Source organism: Protomyctophum bolini, assembly GCF_963924005.1.
Source record: "Protomyctophum bolini genome assembly, chromosome: 20".
Lineage (NCBI taxonomy): Eukaryota > Metazoa > Chordata > Actinopteri > Myctophiformes > Myctophidae > Protomyctophum > Protomyctophum bolini.
The window spans coordinates 27,837,536-27,862,012 of record NC_137881.1 but is presented as its reverse complement, the minus strand read 5'-3'; the positions used below and the strand labels follow the sequence as shown (position 1 = coordinate 27,862,012).

At 46.3% G+C, this 24,477-nt stretch overlaps 2 protein-coding genes across 2 annotated transcripts; both read left to right on the top strand.

Moving 5' to 3' along the window:
* The first annotated feature begins 7,300 nt into the window (after window positions 1-7,300).
* On the top strand, window positions 7,301-9,801 carry LOC308335071 (dihydrolipoyllysine-residue acetyltransferase component of pyruvate dehydrogenase complex, mitochondrial-like). Its single transcript, XM_080792031.1, has 2 exons — window positions 7,301-7,438; window positions 7,535-9,801. Exon 2 carries the CDS (start codon window positions 7,891-7,893, stop codon window positions 9,778-9,780), a length of 1,890 nt encoding a protein of 629 aa, XP_080648157.1. The 5' UTR covers window positions 7,301-7,438; window positions 7,535-7,890; the 3' UTR covers window positions 9,781-9,801.
* A 7,050-nt stretch (window positions 9,802-16,851) lies between these two features.
* Window positions 16,852-24,069, top strand: LOC308335294 (ubiquitin carboxyl-terminal hydrolase 9X-like; the record flags this gene model as incomplete). Its single annotated transcript, XM_080792311.1, has 1 exon — window positions 16,852-24,069. The coding sequence occupies one exon, from the start codon at window positions 16,852-16,854 to the stop codon at window positions 24,067-24,069; it is 7,218 nt and encodes a 2,405-aa protein (XP_080648437.1).
* Between the last annotated feature and the right edge of the window lie 408 nt (window positions 24,070-24,477).

Here is a 24,477-nt window from a genome sequence, read left to right as displayed (position 1 = left end):
CATTTACAAAAATTATGATGCAGTGAAACGTGTTGGATTTCCTACATTATGTCTAACAAGTTGATTTTAATTTGTACGGTACGGTACGGTATGGAAATTCGTATCGTACCGTACCACAGTTGATCACAGTTAATGAGCTAAATGTTAATGCTCTAAATGTGCCAGACCACCAGTATGTTCCTTTTTTAACAGCTATAACTGGTAGTGTTCACACTACCCATCATTACCCTTACGTTACTGCGTTGACCCACATTATTCCTATTGAAACAGTCCTGGTTACGTAGTTCAGTATGGTTCGGGCATGGGAAAAATGACCCTGACATCAAACTCTGACGTTTTGGTAAGGAGTAATTATACACTGGTCTGGCCACTGGCCACCCAAGCATAGTGTCGCCATTTACATCTCACAACTCTTATCTGAATACTATACAGATGAGATGTCTTCAATATGCCAGTGGCCCGGCCATTACACTGATTATTTGTGTTAATAGACCTTGTTGTTGTAATATGCCCAAGGCTTGACTCGCATCCCAGTATCTGTGCATAACATGATCTACAACAGTGTTGACTTTGACAGCTAATTTTGAAAAAAGTAAAAAGTAAGCCTTGCCGAGCCATGAGGCTCATAGGGCAGGCCTATCTCCTGTTTCTGTAGCGTGAGGCAGCTTGATGTATACAAGTTAACCCCCCCTGGACATGATATACTGTACAAGTACACCCCGTGGACATGACCCTATTATGTAGCAGGGATGTACCCCAATCCAACCCTTGATGGATACTGACAAGCAGGGAGGCACTAAACTAAATCAACTAAATCACAGTTGATTTATTCTACTAAAATGTATTTTGTCGGTGCCGTGATGGCATTGAAATGCCTGATTTATACGGAAGTAGCAGATCTACAAGCTCACACTTTGTGGGCTTTTACTTCGATTTCGTCAGTGAAAAACATTTTTCGTTATAGTTTTAGTCAATGAAATGAACACATTCTACACAACTATACTTAATCGCTCTTAAGCTTTCTCTGTACTTTGTGTTCTAGTTCATACTGCATTTTACATCATGTTTTTTGTACGTATTCCTAGTTCTGTCTTGCCTGTCTGCAGCATCAGTTATGATCGTACAAAAGTATATATTTGTTTTCTCGAACTACTGAAGTGAACAACTATTCATTAATTTAGGTGATGTTGATGAGAAACCAGAATTTCAGGCATTTCAGGAAAGCGATGGCTTATAGCTATTCAGATTCACTGATTGAATCTGAATAGCTATTGTCTGTCACTGTTTCGTTGATTAGACTGTTCCAAAGCGTAATTGAAGCATGCGCTTCTTAAGTTCTTGGTTCTTACACATGACTTAGGACATGGTAAAATGGGATGCATACTACATGGGTTAAGGTTAGGTTTAGGTGTGTGTGTGTGTGTGTGTGTGTGTGTGTGTGTGTGTGTGTGTGTGTGTGTGTGTGTGTGTGTGTGTGTGTGTGGGGGGGGGGGGGGGGGTGGATGGATGGATGGATGGATGGATGGATCATAGAGGAAAGGGAACACAAATGTCAAGTGTGACAAAGTGATTTATTTAGCATGCATGAACTTTAGGATATTTTCAAAGGTCCAAAAGAAGAACTAGGAGATTCTAACAAGTCAAACAGAGCAAAACAAACAACAAAAGCTGTGAATAAAAGGAGAGAATTGTTGGAAAAGGAAAAGAGAGAGAAGTGTCTGCACTGTGATTGAACAAGGTACTGATATGAGTGTGAACCTGAGTCAGCTGTTATTGGGACCTTATCGCTTGTGTAAACCTGTCCTGGCCTGCCCTGTACTGTCACATGCACACACGCAAGACACATGCAGTACGGACAGGTGGAATAATTGAACACACGACATGTGCATAGTACTGTACACAACCACACATACTCTCACTCATCCTCCGCCTCCTTGGCGAGTGACAGAGTGGGTATACATGCAGTGATTCTCTTAGTTCTGTTAATGAATAACATGGTGTTTGAGGTTGGTTTGCTGCTCAGTGGTTGGAAAATTGGAACAATAACATGCAAACACAGAGGTAATGGCTCATGGGCCGGGCCAGCCAGTCGGACCATAGACATTGAGAGGTCTTCAACCCAGGGCCTGCCAGTAGGCCTTAATGGGTGGTTTAACAACCTTAATTATACAGACTGTATTACAGATGGCTTTATGCAACAGCCTTCGTTCGGATAGTGCTTTTGAGTGTCGTATACTAAAGTGCTTTACAAACAATGAAACAAGAATTGATAAAAATCGATTATCAGCTAAGAGGCATGATTTAAAAAATGTTCTCAGATGATTTACTGTAGGAGGCAGAGTATTCCGCTTGCTCCAAGGTCTTGCAAAGAATCAAGAATCATCTTACAACTTAGAAACTCAGAGCCTGATGATTTCCTACGCACATATTCCGGGAACACGCTACTAATTATTATTCCCACAAAGTTGAATGAAAATCCAACCCATCTGTTCTCAATTTAGATGATTATTAGGACCTTGACCTTTGACCTTTTCGACGCCAAATTTCATCCGCTCTGTGGGGCAGCCTATATACTGACCATTCACAAACATCTGTCTTGCTGTTCTCAAGTTAATTTGTTACAAGTCAGACAGGCGGACGGATCGGATCGGAAAGGACGAATGGATGAGCAACCCCCATCCAGGCCATATTGACGGAGGTCAAAATGCACCACTGAACTACATGTTCTGCATGCCATCGGAACTTTGATCGATTGATTGAAAAATGTCATTCACAATATGTAGAATGGGACCATTTCAAACGAAAGCACAAAGACTCAGGGAGCTGAAGTTGGTCCAGAACCGCCATGACAGGACCTATAGGAAGAACTGATCCACACCTAAACTGTACTGCCTCTCATCTTACTGGTTGGATCACATCGCCAGTGGCAGTGTCATCATTTATATGTCTATTTGTCATTGTCGCTTGCTGACAAGAACAGTAAAGGCGACACCATCGTATTACAGAATTATGAATTATAGGCTTGAGTGTGAATGTTTCAACCGTATGTCACGTGGTCCCGATCTAACGGTCATGTTGGATGAACGACGTGACCATTAAAATAAATGAGATCAGTAGCTGCAATTCCTTTGTTTGATCTTGATGAGCAGGATATCCCAATTGCTAATTACTTCCGTCTTTCATCATCATCATCATCATCATCATCATGATCATCACCATCATCATAAAGGAAGTTCATGTCATCACTGTCATTGTGGCTGATGAAAAGGTCAGGTCTATTGTTAGACTGTTGTCCTTTTTAATGGGATCACAGGGCTGGATCTGTTATGGATGGATGGAGGAGCACCCTGTTCTACTGGCATGGGGGGCGGGGGTGGGGGGGGGGGGCATAATCAAGTTTTTTCAAGTCATTTATAGATCGAACCTCCTGCATGTCTTTGATCATGGTCTCGGTCTATTATGTGGATGCATAATCATTAATCAGCTATAAAAATCAAGTAATCCAAGAAACTGAAGCAGAAATGGGAACACCACCTGTGGAAGTTGGCAGCATAGCCGAATATCCGATTGCAGTGTTTGAGCATGTGAAGCCGATATGGTGGCATATCCATGTTGCTGCACTAGCGACCCCTGCTGTTTGTTTTCAGTGCCTGTTTAGCATGGAGGGGATCTGGCCTTGTCCTGTCCTGGCGGTGAAACTCTTCAATGTGAGGAGAAAATTGGTAGACAACCACATGGCATGCATAGATGGCTGGCTGTGACAAGGACAAGTACAAGGGGTCATTTGGAACGACTATAATATGGTGACCTGGTGAGAGACCGTGAGACAATTGTCATTAACGTCCACCCCCCATTTCCCCCCTTTGCTTTCCATTATTCTCAATAAGGGAAGAAAACTAAAAGATTGGAAGGCCCAAAAAGGCAAAAACACATATTGTCTCATTCACAGTTCTATTAGGTTAGATGTGATCACTTAAATTAAAAAGTCTTAATCCCTATTAGCTTACCAGTAAAGTAAGCAGTATAAGTAAGCAGTAAAGGGCTCTATACTAGGTCCCCTCCTGCACTCTAAAATCTTTGCTGAAAACTGCCAATCTACAAGCTCGCGTAGCTTGAAGATCGGCAATTTTCAACATAATGGTTGAGAGACTGCAAGCAAAGGCATGCCGGCTTATGGTCCTTCCTCAGTAAAGCATAGGCCTATAGGTATTTGCTGACTAACCGTGACTATAGGAGTCGATTCCAAACAGGACTCAACACCCCGACATGGGGTCGAGAGGAGGAGGAGGAGAGGAGGCAGGGAGGAGGAAGAGGAGGCGTATCTGTAGTTATGTCACATGCACAGATTCTTTTCCATGGATGGAACACAATGAACTCTTTCTGAAAATGGACAGAACTGGGCTGTATTTTGCGTGTCTTAAGTACCAGGTCTTATTCCCTAACTTGAGTAAACTAAAGACCTGGAGGCGTGATCAATGCCATTTGGCTATTCTGAGTGGCCAAAGAGCATTGATCAGTACGCCTCCAGGTCTTTAGTTTACTCAAGTTAGGGAATAAGACCTGGTACTTAAGACACGCAAAATACAGCCCATGAATGCATGGGAGCAATCAATCAGTGGTCCTGATTGAATCAAATAAAGTTGCTAAACAGAAATAAGTTTTTGTGTGTTTTTTTTAGCATCATATAATGGATGTCTGGTTTTGTGTTTTTATTGCATTGTATGTTTTTATCTAAACAACAACCACACAGGAAACAGGAGAAAGGATGTTGATGTGTGAGTGAGATATCGCCGGCAATTTTCCTAGAAATCTTGCAGAAGCCCAGCTGGACAACACATTAACCCCGTGTGGTGTTTGTGTGATGTGCAGTTAGATATTAACGCTGCATGTATAAATACTTACAGAAACACAAGAGGGGTAGCTTGGACAGCATGTTGCATGAGTCGTTTATGAGACATCTGAGTAGTGTACGCACACTGATCCATTTTTACACTCTGAGTTATTATTGACACGTACACTGAGGAGCAGATGCAAGGGGTTTGCTTTTTGATTGATTGAAATATTTATTAACAGTTTGCAGACTTACAGGACATTTCAAGCACAAACTCAATACAAAGACTGTTAACTGTGAGTGGACGACCCGATTAAGCATTACACTTGTGTGTGTGTGTGTGTGTGTGTGTGTGTGCGTGTGTGTGTCTCACAGCCTAAACGGTGAGATATGGGGAGTAACAAGTGAATTAAGGTGGGCGAAGAAATGTTTAAAGAGGAATGGGAGAAAGAAAGAGAGAGAAAACTGAAAAGAAGAATGAGGGAAGGTGGGATAGGAGGAGGACAGAAGGGGTGGAGGGATAGGGGGGGGGCATGGTGGGTGGGAGAGGGGGGCGTGTACAGTATGTGGGAGTGTAGATGGTAATTTGACCCCCGTGTTTACCATGCCTCCAGAAACATGTGTTCCGGGGACAACGTGTTCAAAATGTTCGCAGCCCAAACAAGCCCATCACCAATGCCAGCAAAAGTCCACAGCCGTTAAGTCACAAACAAGCAAACAAATCACCCACCTGTACTTTTTTACTTCAGGATCTGAGCAAAAGTTGTCATAAATCTTTATTTTTTTTAAAATACTTTAAAAGTCCCATAATGGGATTTAATTGTGTGTCAATCGATAAACAATGGTCAGCCCTCGTCCATACACCAATTTGCTGGTATAGGCTATATGACTTGCCACAGTGAGACAATTCAATGGAAGATGACCGTCTTTCTTTGGATGTCTTTCTGCTGTGAACTATGGATGCACATCTTGTTACCTGGTGCAGATGTGGGTCATTGCCTGTGCCTGTCTGGAGTCTATCATGGAGGAGTATAGGTGAAGGTGATATGGGACACACAGGTCTGTGTGTCTACACACTGCTCCTCTGCACCTACATTGATAATGCTGACGATTCTGTAACTTACATCTAGGCCTACAGCTGAAGCCACATCATCTCTTGCTTCCATAACCTAAGCTCATGTGAGATCAAGTCAAGTGACTTGATTGTGACATTAATGTGTTTATGGGTGTGTCAATATTATGTTCATTCACCAACGTTTGCTATCATTGCTGAGATTACGTGAGAACGTGCTCTGAGTCAACCTTGGTGTTAGGCTACCATGTTCAGGATCTTTTGATTTCTGTGCGTCCGTCTGTCTGCGGGACGTCCTGCTTGTCTGCACTCTGTGCTTGTCTTCCCTCCCTTTCATCACTCGCCTTATAGAGGAGCTGTGCTTCCGAGCTGTCCCGGGTGTCGGCAGTTGGCACGCGTTTCTCATCCGTCTTATTGTTTACCTAGAACCATAGCACTGTTGACCTTTTCTGAAACACAGCTATTACAAGAGTCAGATACACCTCTCATGTGTAGAACAATACAGGATTCCATGCTGTTGCTGAAAGGTGACACCCTGTATCCGCCTACTTGCGCAAGCATTATCATTAGATATCATGTTATCAAGGAAAATAACAAAGATACACACATGAGGTTTTCAGATTATCATTTATTTATAGGCCTACTACAGTTTGGGAATGAGCCATGGAACTCAAACTCAACACATACATGATGATGTACAGTACACAGAAACTACAAGTTAAATAGTAAAGATAAATTAGAGTTAGGTGGACTTAAAACTAGAGGCGTTGTTTTCCAGGTCACTTCATCTTTAGCTTTGCCTAAAATGTGCACACTGTATATAACACTGCTGAGCAGCCCTGCCCAAGTGTTTAGTACACTCACTCACATGTATGTTTAATCTATGATTGAGCGAAGCACATGTATGATCTGTGGTGGACCAGACAATTTAAGCACTCAACCCCACTACGGGGGCGGCAGTGGCTCAGGGGTAGAGTGACCGGATGGAAACCGAAAGGTTCCCAGTTCGAACCCGGGCTCCCACAAAGTTAGTGTCGAAGTGTCCTTGAGCAAGACACTGAACCCCTAATTGCTCTCGATGTGCAGGTTGGTACCTTGCATGGTTTCCCCCAGCATCGGTGTATGAATGTGTGTACTGTCCATGGGTGAATGTAATGCACAATATGTAAAGTGCCTTGGATAAAGGCTCTATATATATAAATGCACCATTTACTACTTGAGTCAAAGTATAGATGCTATAAATTCTGAAAAGAATACATGCTTTTAAAAATACTTGAGTACAAATTACAACATAACATACATTTTTTTTATTAATGTCAATGCATTGCTGAAAAATGTAATAAATAAAAAAATACAGTAGCAGCTCTGCTATCCTATATTAAAATGGAGTTAACCGGGCTGGTTGGCCGACCTCTGACGTCACACTCATATCACCATGACTTAGCCATAACCATATAAAGAGTTCCCCATGCAGCTACTGTACGCCCAAATATGGGGGAGATTCATAGTACATCGGGTGGTTGTCTAATGTCAATGTGTCGTCATTGTCAGCTCCATATATGGGCAGAAAAGGACGTGCACATAATGTGATAACACCAGGCCCAGATATCTCCAAGCTTGAAATAGACAAGGGCAGACGCAGAGATCTCCATGTATGAGCATATCAGCATGTCCATATATGGGAATATACTGATGGCGAGACTTCCGTATGTGACAAGGACTGACGGATACAGAGATCCCCATATATGGGTATATCAGTCAGTATAGGGCTACGTGAGGGCTACGCATCGGCCTGAACCTCTAGTTTTATAAATAGGGCTTAAGTGGTTCATTCATAATGTTCTTAAATACGTTTGTGTCGGGCTTGTGAGGAACACAGAGAGGTTCTGGGGGGAGACACAGTGCCGCCTCAAGCTTTAACGCCGGTCTAAACTCCTACATCATTTAAGAGATTCGTCTAAAAGAGCCCGCCGCCAACCGCCACGAGATGCTCCGTTTAATCCTGCGGCTCAGACCGACCCGCGGCGGCCCCTCGTGCTCCCGTGTCCTCTCCGCCTCTACGGGGCGCTATGGGCTTGTCCGCTCCTACTCCGGTCCTCCTCCGAGGTTCCACGGTGGTTCCACATCCAGGGGCGTTGTTGTGTGCAATGTCCTCAGCCCCTACAGAGTGCCTCTGCTGGGGTGCGGCGATCACCCCGCCAGTCGCGGCGGCCTCGGCCAGCGCTTCTACGGCCTCCCGCCTCACCAGAGGGTGACGCTTCCTGCTCTATCTCCCACCATGCAGACGGGAACCATCGCTCGCTGGGAGAAGAAGGAGGGCGAGAGAATCGGCGAGGGAGAACTGATAGCGGAGGTGGAGACGGACAAGGCCACGGTAGGCTTCGAGACGATGGAGGAGTGTTATCTGGCCAAGATCTTGGTTCCAGAGGGCACCAGGGACGTCGCCATAGGATCAGTGATCTGCATTACCGTCGACAGTCCTGACCTCGTGGCGGCCTTCAAGGATGTCACGTTGGACTCACTGAAAGCCGCCGGCGCTGAGCCTTCGTCGGCGGCCTCCGCCGCTCCTCCACCTCCTCCTCCCGCGGCCAGTGCTGCTCCTGCCGCCGCGGCCCCGGGCAGCTCCTACCCCTCGCACCTGAAGATCAACCTGCCCGCCCTGTCTCCCACCATGACGACGGGCACAGTGCACCGCTGGGAGAAGAAGGTCGGGGAGAAGTTGAGCGAGGGAGATCTGCTGGCTGAGATCGAGACGGACAAGGCAACCGTTGGCCTCGAGGTGCAGGAGGAAGGATACTTGGCAAAGATCATGATAGAGGAGGGTACCCGAGACGTTCCCCTGGGGACCCCGCTGTGCATTATCGTAGAGAGGGAGAGCGACATCGCGGCATTTAAAGACTACGTGGAGACCGGAGGAGTGGCCGACGTCAGCCCCACACCGGCCCCGGCACCGGCTGCTGCACCAGCTCCGCCTGTAGCAACGCCGCCGACCCCTGCTCCGGCTGCAGGAGCCCCAGCAGCTCCTAAGAAAGGGCGTGTGTTTGCCAGCCCCCTTGCCAAGAAACTGGCTGCCGAGAGAGGCATCGACCTGGCTCAGGTTAGCGCCACTGGCCCCGACGGGCGAGTGACCAGGAAAGACATTGAGAGTTTTGTCCCACCCAAGGCTGCCCCCGTGGGAGCTGGCACCTTCACGGACGTCCCCATCAGCAACGTCCGCAGGGTTATCGCTCAGAGATTGACGCAGTCGAAACAGACCGTCCCACTATACTACCTGTCCGTAGACGTCAACATGGACCGAGTCATGGAACTCAGGAGGGAACTGAACAACGAGGTCAAGGCCCAGAACATCAAGCTGAGCGTGAATGACTTCATCATCAAAGCCAGTGCACTGTCCTGCCTCAAGGTCCCCGAGGCCAACTCATCCTGGCTGGACACGGTCATACGCCAGAACCACGTGGTGGACGTGAGCGTAGCGGTGAGCACGGCCAATGGTCTGATTACGCCCATAGTGTTCAACGCTCACGCCAAAGGACTGGCCGCCATCTGCTCCGACGTGGCCTCGCTCGCAGCCAAGGCCAGAGAGGGGTCACTGCGGCCGCACGAGTTCCAGGGCGGCACGTTCACGATTTCAAACCTGGGGATGTTCGGCATCAGGAACTTCTCGGCGATCATCAACCCCCCCCAGGCTTGCGTCCTCGCTGTCGGAGGTTCAGAGAAGCGACTGGTTCCCGCCGACAACGGGAGAGGGTTTGACGTCGCTAGCGTCATGTCCGTCACTCTGAGCTGTGACCACCGGGTGGTTGACGGGGCAGTCGGCGCCCAGTGGCTCGCAGAGTTCCGCAAGGTCCTAGAGAAACCAGTCGCCATGCTGCTCTGATGGGACAGTACTGTCAAATAATATATATATATTGTGATAGGCCGGGACCTCTCTTGATCCACATGTGATATTGGCAGGCTGGCCTATTACAAAGACTCTCCCTAAAAGGGGAAATGGCAGCACTCTAACCTCCACCATGTCCACACACACACACACACACACACACACACACACACACACACACACACACACACACACACACACACACACACACACACACACAGCACATCTCTACATGCCTGCTCTGTGTTGCTCTACAATTTCTTTCTCTCTCCCTTATTGTATGTATTTCTTTTTAAGGCCTCATGTTTCACACAGTGAGATGAGAATGAGGTGGCCATGATTACCCCAGGCAGAGGCTGGCCATAATGGCAGGAAAACATTGTTAATGTTTTTATTTGTTTTTGTTTGTTTGAAGGTCCAAGCAGTGGGCAAACTGTACTGTATTCAGAAGTATGTTCATTGTGCATCGGTGTTGTTTGTGTGTGTGACTGTGTGTGTGCGCGCATCATACAAACACAGTGTACCACAGTTTCTGTATGAGTTTCGTATGAATGCGATAAAAGCTACAGGAAAAGCTCTTTTTTTGGTTTGCTTTTCAGTAGCTGAAGGTTTTGCGTGCACTGGTGTACTATAAAGCCCAGAATTCAAGACGCACACATACTTTACCAAATGTCACTCCCCAATCATGGTTCATATGTTCTCTCCTCCGTGGGTAGATGCGTCTATGTGTATTTTCAGAACTTTAGATTTTTTTTACTTTTTAACCATAAACTGGGATGCACCGAGAGGTGGTGCTGGATGTATCATTGTCATTTGATGAATAAAAGTAAACCTGGTGATGGACTGTATAGGATTATTTAGATTCTTTATTAAACATTAATTTCTCTTAAAGAAAAGAAAAATCGTTTGTGTCCAGGGGATCCATTCCTATATAGAACTGTAGTGGAGTTACAATATGTGTCTTTCAAATCAAATGGAGTAGTGGAGTGAAATGATAATGATCATAAAAATACAAAATACTCAAGTACAGATACTTAACACAAAGTAGATGTACTTTGTTGCTGCCCACCACTTTATATGATAGGGCCAACATATATGTATCTGCTGAGAGGACCAGAATCCGTTTTGAGACGAGGAATGTCTCATGTACTGTATCACAGGAGGAGTATACAGTATACTGTAGGTTGAAATCTGTCTGTGGTTGAAATGTAGCCTATATACTGTAGGCCTACGTCATAGATCATAGATATATGAGAAAACTGCATGCGGCTGGGCGAGTGGGCGGGGTGGGGATTGAGAGCCTGTGCACGTAAAATGCAATGCAATGCAGTTTCCTCATTTATGTCCTCCCCCACATGGTTGTGGGGCTGGTGGTTTTCAATGCTGTTTTTTTTTTTCTCAAGTCTGGCTGAATCCAGTTCACACTGCCTCAACTCAGGGCCTCCCCGTCCGCCTCTATACCAGCACCCCCCCCCCCCCCCCTCTTCCCCTTTCCACTCACCTCCTCACAGACAGATTTCTTAACCACACGAGCCACATAATTCGAGAATTCAGTTGACCCTAGGGTCCCCCCAGAGGTCTATACTTGCTCCTAGGGGTGCACGATTTTGAAATTATGACCGATATCCGATCTTCCATTATTTGCAGGGTCATATCGGCCAATTCTGACCGATTCCGATATTTTACAGAGGACCACAATGGACACCTGGCCCCGACACCTGTTAATAAAGTATTCAAGAAATAGCCTATATTCATTTCAGACATTTCAGTGTCTGTTTTCACAACTGAATGATACATACTTAATGATTAAGTTTGTTTTTACTTAAGATTTTACATCATAGGGCATAGGCTATTTGATTAATTTGGCTTTTGTTCTAATCTAGACTAGAGGCCAATCATATTTTTTTAATGAAGCACTTATGAAGGAGTACATAAGTAAGGAATAAGTACTTTTAAAAGCCACCTAAATTGTGAGTGGAAGTATATGTTTCTTTCATTGTCTGTCAGCATGTCACACTATATGGTGAGTGGGGCACCGACGATCTGCAAGCTCACAACGCGCTGTATATATGTGTACGCAACACTTGGAACTTGTAATGGACGGTCATCAAGTGACTTTAGCACTCTGCCTGAGATTTTGATGAGTTTGTGCGTGCGTGTGCATGTGTGTGTCTCTGTGTGATACTTACACAATGAGAATGACACAAGTACTTCACACAGTCAGTGTAGTGTAGGCATTCATTGAAAGCAAATTAATTTATTACATGTTCTAGCAATATTGACTGCCAGCATGAACATATGTTTTTGATTTTAAGTGCATCTTCATATGCATGCATGTGTGTGTGTGCATGTGTGTGTGTGTGTGTGACACATGTGTGTGTGTGTGTGTGTGTGTGTGTGTGTGTGTGTGTGTGTGTGCATGCGTGCGTGCACTATGATCTATAACTCTAGTGAAGGTGTAGAATGTGACACTGCTCTCCATTGTGAACATTTCCCACGATGATGCCTTCCCACAATTCCCCTTTGAATCCCCTTTCAATCTGTGTGTGCTTGTACTGTATGTCCACCCATGCTTGTATATGTTCGTATGCACACAGGCATATATATCCATTGATGCATTTATACTGTGTGTTGATAGACTGTACATATAATTATTGATAGATTGTAAATATAATAACTGTACATATATACAGTATACACAGTATAATGTATTGATAAGTGGTAAATATTTGATAGGCTGTACATATTTATTCATAGACTATACACATTATCCTAACCCCCATTTATTTTTGCCTACACGGCAATGCAATTAATTTAACATTAGCATATTATAATGGATTTGTTTGAAGTTTGAATGATAGATTACTTGCCACAGGGCAATTTCAGGTGGTAGCGGAACCTTGTAAATAGCATGTGATACTGCAGGTAACATGGAGATGTCTTTGACATTTTGTAAGGAAAGTTACGAGTAGGCCTATACCTATATAGACTAATCTTTACATATCAAACTATACATTGGCCTGCAGGCCTTTAGCATTCGAACAATCTATGATTCAAACGCTCTAGATTTTCAAGAGATGTGTGTGTGTGTACACGTATATATATATATATATACTATATGTATTTCTTATATAAGATAAGTAAAATCAGTCCTGTCTGAAGTGAGTGGCGCAACAGCACCCCCTGTTGGTACCCTAAACATACATAGTACACATACAGGGACACAGGCAGAACATTGCTGTTTCTTGGAGTGGCTGCCTGCACCACTCAAGAAGCTATATGGCTGTGAGGAACTCAAAAGATTACCGGGCCAGTAATGTTTCATGGCAATCATAATTTGAGGTATTTTGTTCAAAACGGGCCACTCCTGCAAACTTTGGAAGCCAATCTTAGCCAATCAAGATGGAATATAAACATTGGACAGATTAAGAGTCTTGATCATAAGACCAAAACGATCATGTGTACCAATTGGCGTGATGTTTGTACAAAATCTGTGGGGTACCATTGAAGGGTAATAGAAAAAATATGTTTAGCAAAATCTGCCTGCTGGCTCTATAACAGGCCACACCGTCAGTGTTCTATACTTCAAGGACATGACTGCTTTCTTATAAGCTGGTGGGGCTCATGCAATATTGATGATCCATATACAGTACGTGCGACTGGAGCCCTGGGTTATATATAGACACAGGCACACAGCTAAACATAAAACAAGTCACACACAGTCTCAGTATCTCTCTCTCTCTCTCTCTCTCTCTCTCTCTCCCTCGCTTCCACAAAAGTCTGTTTCTGTTTTAATGCCAAATACCTACAGAGGGCCACAGTCTCCACAGACAAAAGGTCACAGGCATGCAGATCGAGAGACAACTAATCTTACTAAACAAGGGTTTAACAGCTGCACTCTGTCTTACTTCCCTTATAGACAACCATAGCTGAGGTGTACCATTAAGCACAGCTTGACACACACACACACGCGCGCACACGCACACACACGCACACACGCACACACGCACACACACACACACACACACACACACACACACACACACACACACACACACACACACACACACACAGTGTTATGGATGTTACCGTTTCGTCTTGCACCACCAGTGAAAGTGCTATTAAACAGAACATATCAAATACCGTTGAATACACTGACACCTATGGGCACTGGGCAGTGGTGCAGAGTAATTCAAATTTCCAATACTTGTACTTCTAAGTTCTACTCCACTACATCTCAGATCCAAATATGGTACTTTTACTTCACTATACATGTATTTGAAAAATGTAGTTACTAATTACTTTGTAGATTTGAATTATTATTACAGAACAAACACTTCATTTCGGCCAATAGCAGATCTACAAGATCACAATGTGTCACACTGTGACGCATTGTGATGTTGTAGATCTGCTATTTTAGTACTTTCTACTTTTGGTACTTTAAGTACATTTTGATGCCAATACTTTTTATTCTTTTACTCAAGTACATTTAGAATTCTGGACGCGTTCCTGTGGGTCTAGAAGTTCTGGACCCACCCTAGTTTTTTGAGGGGCGCTATACAGGTTTAACCCATTCTGACCTGAGATCAGATTCATACGAGGTTTCCACTGGACACACACTGGTCTGATGAACCCATTCTGACCTGAGATCAGATTCTAAAAATGTCAGTCGTTCTTCGAATTTTTCAAAAATAGCAGACCTACAAGCTCGTATCGCGCCACTCGGTGGCGCGCTATGAGCTTGTAGATCTGCTATTTTTCAATAGCTAAAGCATAACATGATGCCAACACCAAAATGGGTGCCCGGTCAGAATGGGTTAATGTTTGTTTTTAGTTCAATGTTTGTTTTAAAAACGCCATGGACAATGAAGGGAACATTTACGTCATCTTGTCCCTAACACAAACATTAAATGCCATTAACAATAAAGAGAATTTAATGTTTGTGTTGGCACCGTTTGTTTTACATCACCATTACATCACCTTAATCGACATAGACTTTAATATATTAGCGCCCCTCACTTCCCACAGCCATCACACAGGTGTGATTTTTGGCATCCATGGGAGGGACCTCTACAGAAGACCAGGCAGAAGTAATTAATTAGTCTTTAATACAGAATGACAAATATCCATTGACTGGGCAGCTCTGATGTGATGGCTATAGGGGCAAGTTGTTTCACAGCCTGGGGGGCCAATTAAGGCTCTGGAACAGCTTGCCCCAGTGGGAGGCAATCACTGCGAAGGCTCAGTAGAGGCAGAGGCAGTGTGGTCTACAGATGATAGTTGTCTATAGATATAGTAGACAGTGGTCTACTGATGAACTAGATTGGTCTACACATACATTTGAGCGTGCGTGTGCCACAGTCTCTGAAAGACAGTCTCTCCAGTGTTCCAGACAGCAATTCCGCAGTTCTCACAGGTGTAATGAAACATTGAAAAAACAAAATAACAAACATCAAAATCTGTTAGCCTATATTAGAGGTCCTATGGATGCCAAAAATTCAAACTAAAAAGAAAAAGTAATAAGAGGGGTGCGCATGGACCATGGACCCCTCCTGGTGCCTCTACTAATTCCAAACTATAGAGGTTTACAGGTTGCTATTTGAATTAGTTCAAGGATGGTCAACTGTGTTAACAGTTGCATTCGTTTTGTTTTAATTAATGACTTATAAGGCCCACAAAGACACGAGGGGCACCACTCAGTAAACCACTCAGTTTAAACGCCATTGTCAATGAAGGGAAAATTTACGTCATCTTGTCCCGTTAATGACATTAAATGTCATTAACAACGAGTAAGACGCGCAAACGCGGGAAGCGAACGCAGCTCGTACATATTTGGGTTTTGGACGTATAGCTGCTTTGGGGACTCCTTATATGGTTATGGCTGAGTCATGGTGACGTAACAGCCGGACACTCACTCAGCTCCATATATGGGCACAAAAGCGGGACAGACAGACAGACAGACAGACAGACAGACACACAGACACACAGACAGACATGATCTGCTAGGTCTCATAGTAAGTGCTCACTGCGTTCGCAATCACTGCGTTCGCAATAAAGATAATTTAATGTTTGTTTTGACACCATTTGTTTTACATCACCATTACATCACCTAATCAACATGAGTAGACTTTAATATATTAGCGCCCCTCACTTCACACGGGTGTGATTTTTATCTTCAACGTACGTACTTTGCTCAGGCAATCAAATCATCGCTATGGGGTGATCAGCCAATCAAATCATTGCTATGATTTACACAAACACAGAGCTGGGCATATAGGAGGGGGCCTCAAAAATGCCTTCAATGCAGATCTTGGACTTGAATCTATGTGGATCTCGGATTTCATGTGGCCAGCCAGTGAATCATCTATGAAGTCAGCCATCTACAACACAATCTACATACATCTATGATGTAGCCTATATGTCCCCAAACCTGTATAAGGTTTCACCCGATCAGAGCCCCTGTTGCCCCTTTGATGTCCATATTTCAATAGTCTCCTATTACCGTAATAAGAGGAAGTCAGAATGATACAAGACCTCTAGCATCTCTATTGATGTCAGCGGTGCCCAAACATCATTCAATCTAGATGCTAGGCAGGAGTGGAAACATCCAAATTCAACCCTAAATTCCCCCACGATCAAGTGGCAAATTCATGACATCGCCCAAAAGCTCTAGTGACATATGCTCATACATCATGATGTAGATATATATACTGTGACAGGTCACGCAGTTTGCGATTGTGACTCACTCTCAACCCGGAGATCTCACAGGATACGGTTTTCGGGACCTTCCATGGTATAGTGTACAGGCGACACAGGAACGACACCCGAAGGGAATAATTTTGTCTTGCTTACGACAACCACAATTGCTCAAGGCTGGACCGTAGGCCTTTAAGAGAGCGGGGAAGTCCTTTCAAATTCATTGAAGGCCTAGATCCCCAATTGATTTTGTTCCTCGCCCTCTTGTTCCTCGCTCTCCTGTCCGGACACTCTTTCCCATGCTCCGTGGTTGAGGCAGCAGTGATTTCTCTCATGGCCAGTATTATTGATAAGATCGGCCCTGTGGCGAACATGACTCCGGTGGGGTCCGACGACTGCCAGGGCCAGCCCAATGTCCAGACGCAGCCTCTACTACTGCCACAGAACCACCAGACCTCAGTTCCCAACTTGTCCATCAAGTCTCCAGGCAGCCCAGATGAGGATGGGGCCTGGTTGGATGTGCCTCATGCTCATGGTCCACACTTCCCCCATAATGCCCTGGCCACGCTCGACGACACGATCAACAGTCCCGGCTGGAGGAATATAATTAAAAGAAACGGAGAGCTGGAAGTCCTCCTGGAAGCCGCTATAGATCTTACCAATAAACAGCTGGACGTCAAAAGCGAGGCGTGCCAGAGGTTTTTCCGCGACGGTCTGACCGTCTCCTTCACTAAGATGCTGACAGAGGAGGGTTCTAGGGCCAAAGGCAGTGGCATCGACTGTATCAGCAACATTTACCGGCTGGTGGAGCTATGTGTGGCCCAGCTCTCTCATGACTGTCTACCTCTGCTGGAGCTTTTAGCCATGGCCACCAACCCCTACTGCAATTTCCACGTCAATAACAGATTTCGCGAACATCGGCACATCCTCACCGGGGGCCTGCAGCTGCCTGCCGATGAGCTCTTCGCCCGCCGCCCCTCCATGCAAGAACACGGTTACAATCTAGGATATGGCTGCTTGGTCGACATAATAAACAAGTTTGGCCAGTCTAAAGGGTTTCAAATGCTGCATGATCGCTTCATGAGTGGACAAGCACTGAGCGTCCAGATCATTGCCGCACTCATCAAGCCTTTTGGCCAGTGTTACCTGTTCCTCACGTTGCACACGGTACAGACGTACTTCCTCCCGGTCATTAAGATGGTCCCCCAGTTTCTGGAGAACCTCACAGATGAGCAACTGAAGAAAGAGTCCAGGAATGAAGGCAAAAACAACACACTGTCCATAATACTCGAGTCTCTGGAAAGAATTGCTTCACAAGTCCAGGGGGCACAGGAGGTGAAGAATTGCAGGTTACAAATTATTCTCAGGTTATTGAAAATGTCCTCTTTTAACAGCAAAATGAATGCACTAAATGAAGTAAACAAGGAGATTGCTAGTATAACCAACCCTCTTCACCATAACCCAAGACAACGCATGGTGGAATGGATCCAACAGAAGCACATATTGTCCATCGTGCTGAGGGACAGCCTGCACCAGCCACAGTATGTTGAGAAACTGGAGAACATTCTTCGCTTTGTCATCAAAGAGAAAGCTCTTGAAATGCAGGACCTTAACAACATCTGGGCTGCACAGGATGGCAAACATGAGGCAATTGTGAAGAATGTCCATAACCTCTTGGCAAAGGTGGCTTGGGACTTTGCTCCTCAGCAACTTGACCACCTCTTTGACTGCTTCAAGGCAAGCTGGACCAACGCCAGTAAAAAACAGCGTGAAAAACTACTGGAGCTAATACGGCTTCTAGCTGAGGACGATAAGGTTGGCACGATGGCCCACAAGGTCCTCAACCTGCTCTGGGACCTGGCACAAAGTGACCATGTGTCTGTAGACATCATGGACCAGGCTCTTAGTGCACACATCAAGATTCTGGAGAGCAGCTTCTCACAGGACAGAGACATTCAAAAGATCCACTGGATAGATTGTTTCATACAGGAGTTGCGTACAAATGCCAAGTGGGCGATCCCTGCTCTCAAGCAGATCAGACAGCTCTGCAGCCTGTTTGGAAAAACGCCACTGAACTTTGCCCAAAGAAGAAGTCTCTTCTACCGTCATGACCTGATTAACCAAATTCAGCATAACCACTCTCTGGTAACCTTGGTGGCTACAAACCTCTCTGACTACATGGAAACCATGAGGCAGTTCTCCAAAGGGATACAGGTGGGGTTTGACCCTCAGACTGTGCGGGCTGGGAGCCGCTACAGCCACGTGCAGGAAGTACAGGAACGCCTAAACTTCCTGAGGTTTCTACTGAAGGATGGCCAGCTGTGTCTATGTGCCCAACAGGCCAAAAAGGTTTGGAAGTGTCTGGCTGAGAATGCAGTGTATCTCTGTGACCGTGAGACCTGCTTTAAATGGTTCTCTGAGCTGATGGGTGATAAGCTGGACCTTGATCCAGTCATCAACAAGGACTTCTTTGAGAACAACATTCTGCAGTTAGACCCGTCTTTGCTGACAGAGAATGGAATGAAGTGCTTTGAAATGTTCTTCAAAGCTGTCAACTGCAGGGAGGGCAAGCTGGTGTCCAAATACATGATGAATGACCTGGAGTTAATAGGTTTCGACTACCTCTGGAAGGTGGTAATTCAAGGATGTGATGAAATAGCCAGCCAAGCCATAGATTTGATGAAAGAGATCTACACCAACCTTGGACCAAAACTACAAGTCAATCAGGTTAAAATCCACAAGGATTTCATCCAGTCATGTTTTGATCGTCTGAATGAATCCTACGACTGTATCACCCTGGATGGGGACAAGGACAGAATCAGCTGCATATGCCATCAGGCCATCCGCATGGTCCGAATTCTCACCGTGCTGAAGGAGTACATTGAGAAGTGTGACAGCAACTACCACGAGGAGAGGGCTATACTGCCCTTGTCCATGGCTTTCCGGGGGAAACCCATCGGGCTGTTCATTAATTTCCTGAGCGCACGTCACGAGCTCGCTTCTCACACCAACGACACCGTGGGCTCGTTGCGCCGCCGCATCACGCAGATCGCGCGGATCAAAGCCAACTCTGAGATAGAGCTCTCCATTCAAGGGGAGGTGGTCAGTCCAGAGGATGACAGGAAGCTGATTGGAGAGTTAAAACAAGTTGTGGAGGATAAAACGATCACAGTCAAGGTGACCCCGGAGAGCAGTGCCAACATGCCTTCCAGTCCACTACACTACAGTGATGGACCCAACCCTGAGGCTGAGAACCGCCTTCCCGGTGTGATCATGTCCCGGCACCGGCACTACATCTATTTCTTGTGGCAGTTGGCTGACTTGGGCTGTAAACTCAACATGACTCCGCTCAGAGACGGAGCTCGCGTACTGATGAAGCTTATGCCCCCCAATAATAATACAGTGGAGGAACTGCGTTCAGTGTGTATGGACCATTCCAACCTGGGTAAGAACAGCTCCACGCTTGACTCCTACTTCTTTGGTCCCTCACCCTCACAGGTGCTCTACCGTATTGAGATTCTGTATGGCTTGCTGATGCCAGCCAGTAGCTACACAATGGGCAAGGAGACCAGTGACTTGCAGTATAATTTCCTGAAGAGTGGTGGCTTACCCCTGGTGCTGAGCATGCTCACCAGGAACAACTTCCTGCCATCTGCAGACATGGAGACCAGGCGCAAGGCCTACCTCAACGTGCTGAAGATCACCAAGCTGCTTCTCATCGCCGTTGGCTCAGGTCGTGGATATGCCGTGGAGGAGGCCTGTCGACGCAGTCGTGAGGGCAACGGCAACTTCCCTGTCCCACAGATTAACATGGGCACTTATAACCAGGCTGTGCAGGTCCTGCAGGTCCTGCGGAAAATCGCCAGCCCTGCCTTGATACACATGCTGCAAAATGTATCCATCCGCCTAGCCCAGCAGATCTCTGACGAGAACTTCTTCCATGCACCTAGTTACCTCCCAGACAGCGCTATGTGGGCTCTACAGAAGATTGTGTGGGCATCAGGTTGTGGTATATTAAAACTTGTTTTCAGCTCTAATGAAGAAATCTGCCAGATCTATAAGATGAATGCAGCTAAGCATCCAGATGAGGAGGATGAGCAGGTGTGCCGTGAAGCTCTGGAGGTGATGACTTTGTGTTTCGCCCTCATACCCACAGCTCTGGACAGACTTATCAAAGAAGAGGTCTGGCAGACCTTCATCATAGACCTGCTGATGTACTGCCACAGCAAATCTGTGCGTCAGACGGCCCAAGAACAGTTCTACCTCATGGTCACGTGTTGTATGGACCCTCAATCTCTCCCGTTCTTCATTGATCTCCTCTTCACCATGACCAAGGAGCATACCAAGTATGCAGAGGACCACTTCACCTTGCTCCGACGCCTGCTGAAGTACGCCTTCGACAACAAAATCAACTTGCCTAACGTAGACGTTCGGCTCAACGACGAGATCAACTGGCTGAAAGGACTCCGGGATGAAGTGAAGAGGACAGGGGAGACGGGTGTTAAGGACACCATTGTGGAGGGCCATATCGGTGTCACCACTGAGCTGCTGGCCTTCCAGACCCCAGAGAAGAAGTATTACATCGGCTGTGAGAAGGGAGGAATTGACCTTATCAAGAAGCTGATAGATGACTTCATTTTCCCGGCATCTAGCATGAAGAGTAGTGGGGAGTTCCCTACTGAGCAGGAGGTGATACCGGTGTGCAGCAGCCCGTCCTCTATCAATGCCGGATTCGAACTGCTTGTGTCCCTGGCCGTACGCTGCATCCCTAACCTCAAGCAGATCGTTGACACCCTCACAGACATGTACTACAAAAGCTGCCCAACGAAAGCTGCCGAACCAATTCGCATTGGTTGGGAGTACTTGCCCGCAGTGGGGCTGCGGCCCAGCAAGGGCTTCGTAGGTCTGAAGAACGCGGGAGCTACATGCTACATGAACTCGGTCATCCAGCAGCTGTACATGATCCCTGCCATTCGTAATGGCATCCTGTCCGTCGAGATCACGCCCTCTGGCAAGTCGGGGGAAAGAATGGAGTACAACATTGGCGTGCTGCGCGAACTGCAGGTAATCTTTGGCCACCTGGCTGCCTCTAGGATGCAGTACTACACCCCGAAAGGATTCTGGAATCAGTTCAAGTTATGGGGTGAGCCAATGAACCTGAGGGAGCAGCACGATGCCCTGGAGTTCTTCAACTCTCTGGTGGACAGTCTGGACGAGGCTCTGAAAGCCCTTGGCCACCCCACTATGCTCAGGAAGGTGCTGGGCGGCTCCTTTGCTGACCAGAAGATCTGTCAAGGTTGCCCCCACAGGTACGAGTGTGAGGAGTCATTCACGACTCTGAACGTAGACATCAGAAACCATCGGAACCTGCTGGACTCTATGGAGCAATATGTTAAAGGAGACTTGCTGGAGGGAGCCAACGCCTACTACTGTGAGAAGTGCAACAAGAAGGTGGACACAGTGAAGCGTCTGCTGATCAAGAAGCTTCCACCGTTGCTAGTCATTCAGCTCAAGCGATTCGACTACGACTGGGAGCATGAGTGCGCCATCAAGTTCAATGACTACTTTGAGTTCCCACGTGAGCTTGACATGGCACCATACACAGTGGCCGGTGTGGCCAGGTTGGAGGGTGACAACATACATCCAGAGAATCATGTGATTCAGCAGAATGAGCCATCAGAGCTTACGTCGCCCAGTAGTACCAAATACCGACTGGTGGGTGTGCTGGTGCATTCGGGTCAAGCCAGTGGTGGCCACTACTACTCATACATCATCCAGCGCAACAGTGGTGGTGATGGTGAACGCAACCGCTGGTATAAGTTTGATGATGGTGACGTGACGGAGTGCAATATGGATAATGAGGAGATGAAGAATCAGTGCTTTGGTGGCCAGTACATGGATGAGATTTTTGGCAGCCAGTACGATTTATTTGACAACCAGTACAGTGACATGTTCGACCACATGATGAAGCCCTTGTGGAATGCTTACATCCTATTCTATGAGCGCATTGACTCGCTGGACATCGAGATGATCAAGCACATTAAGAAGCTGACCATCTCCAGCAAGTTGCAACAAGTGAAGATGCCCAGCTCCCTCGAGTGCAGCGTGCGCACGCAGAACATAAAGTTCATGCAGAACCGATTGCAATATAGCCTGGAATATTTCCAGTTCATTAAGAATCTCCTGATCTGTAACAATGTCTATTTAAAACCTGGACAAGGACAGGAGGACTGTCTTATAGCAGAGGAGATAGCCATGACAAGTGTTCAGCTGGCTGATAGGTTCCTCTTCAACACAGGCTTTCACACCAGTAAAGTAGTGCGTGGTCCTGCCAGTGAATGGTATGAAGCCCTCTCCAACCTGCTGAAACACAGTAAAAAAGCACGCGATTGGTTTGCACGCAACGTCCTGTTAAACCACAGCAACCGCTTTTCCGAGTACCTGCTGGAATGCCCTAATGCTGAGGTCCGGGAAGTATTTGCGGACCTCATCGTCTTCATCGCGCACTCCTTCCCGAACGATGGCCCCTGTCCATCCCTCACTGCCTCCCCCGGACCCTTGGCTCAGGCCTGCGATAAGCTAAGCATGAGTGACCACCTGTTGACAGCTGTGCTCAACCTGCTCAGGGAAGACGTGTCAGAGCACTGCCATCGCCTGCAGCAGTACTTTGGTTTCTTTCTTTCTTATGCCAATCTGGGCCCGGAAGAAAAGAAGCAGCTTTTAAAGCTGAAGGTTCCCACCACGTTCATGTGGGTGGCTTTAGGCAAGGGACATTATCCTCCCATTAAGAACCAGGATGCCAAGCTGGACAATCTCTACACTGTGGTCTCCCTGCTGGTGCGCTGCTGTGATGTTTCATCCATGCAGTCCTCCAACAGCGGGAACTGCCCTCTTCCTAATCCATACGTCGATGTCGTGTTGATGACTATTCAGCAGCCGGTGGAAGAGGAACTGTTTGCAAATACCAGCTATGTCAAGAAGATCATTGAGGACTGCAATGACCCTGAGTTAAACCCTGAGACAGTTAGTCTGCTGTGCTTCTGCTGCTGGGAGAACACACAGTTCTCCCGCACCCTTCTCAGCGAGCTGCTCTTGCGGGTTGCAGACTGCACCACTCCAAATTACCGGAAACTGCTGGAACGGATCCTGCTCATAAAGGACTCCCTGCAGACATTCAGGGTTGAGTATGTGATCAATGATGACAAAAAAGGGCTTTTAGAAATCATCGAGCTGCACAGCCTAGACCTAAAACGGGCTTTACGGTGCATCAGGTGTATGGTGTATCTCTTCCAAGACCTTCCTGTGGCCCTCCAGCTCCTACAGAGTAACAGCGACCTGAAAGACAGGTGGATTGCAGTGGTGAAGCACCTAGAGGATAAGAGGCAAAACAACCTGCTTTACCTCTCCTCCACTTACTTCCAGGAGAATTGGACATGGACATTGGACGTGGCTCGCAAGCTCTGTCCTGAGATGATAACCAATAATAACCACCATCAGGATGGGATCACGGAAGGACACCCCCCTCTACATACCTTATGCCCATGTGAACATTCCTGGGCCTTATGCCTCTGTTCAAGTGCCAGGCTGTAATCAGACACCAGGCCCTGGCCCCACTCCTATTCCACGGTAGCCTGGATCCAGCCCGTCGCTTGCTTCACGCAGGACGCAGCTTCAGTCTGATAATCAGGCTTACGAGCACAAGAGAACCAATGAGAACAAGACGTGGTCTAATAACGCTGTGGCTCCCACTTGGATGGCATGTGGCTAGTCTATGCCATCAGTCATCTATGATGTATGTATAACGTATGCCTCCATATTTGGGCAAGATTTCAGCCCTCCCATTACAAAATTAAAGTTAAAAAAAATCACACTTGTGTGAAGTGAGTGGTGCCTTTTATTATGATGATGATGTCTGATGATGATGCCAACGTGAAGTCATAGTAATTTATTTGGGAATTGGGGACGGAATAATATTGCATATAGACACACAAACACACA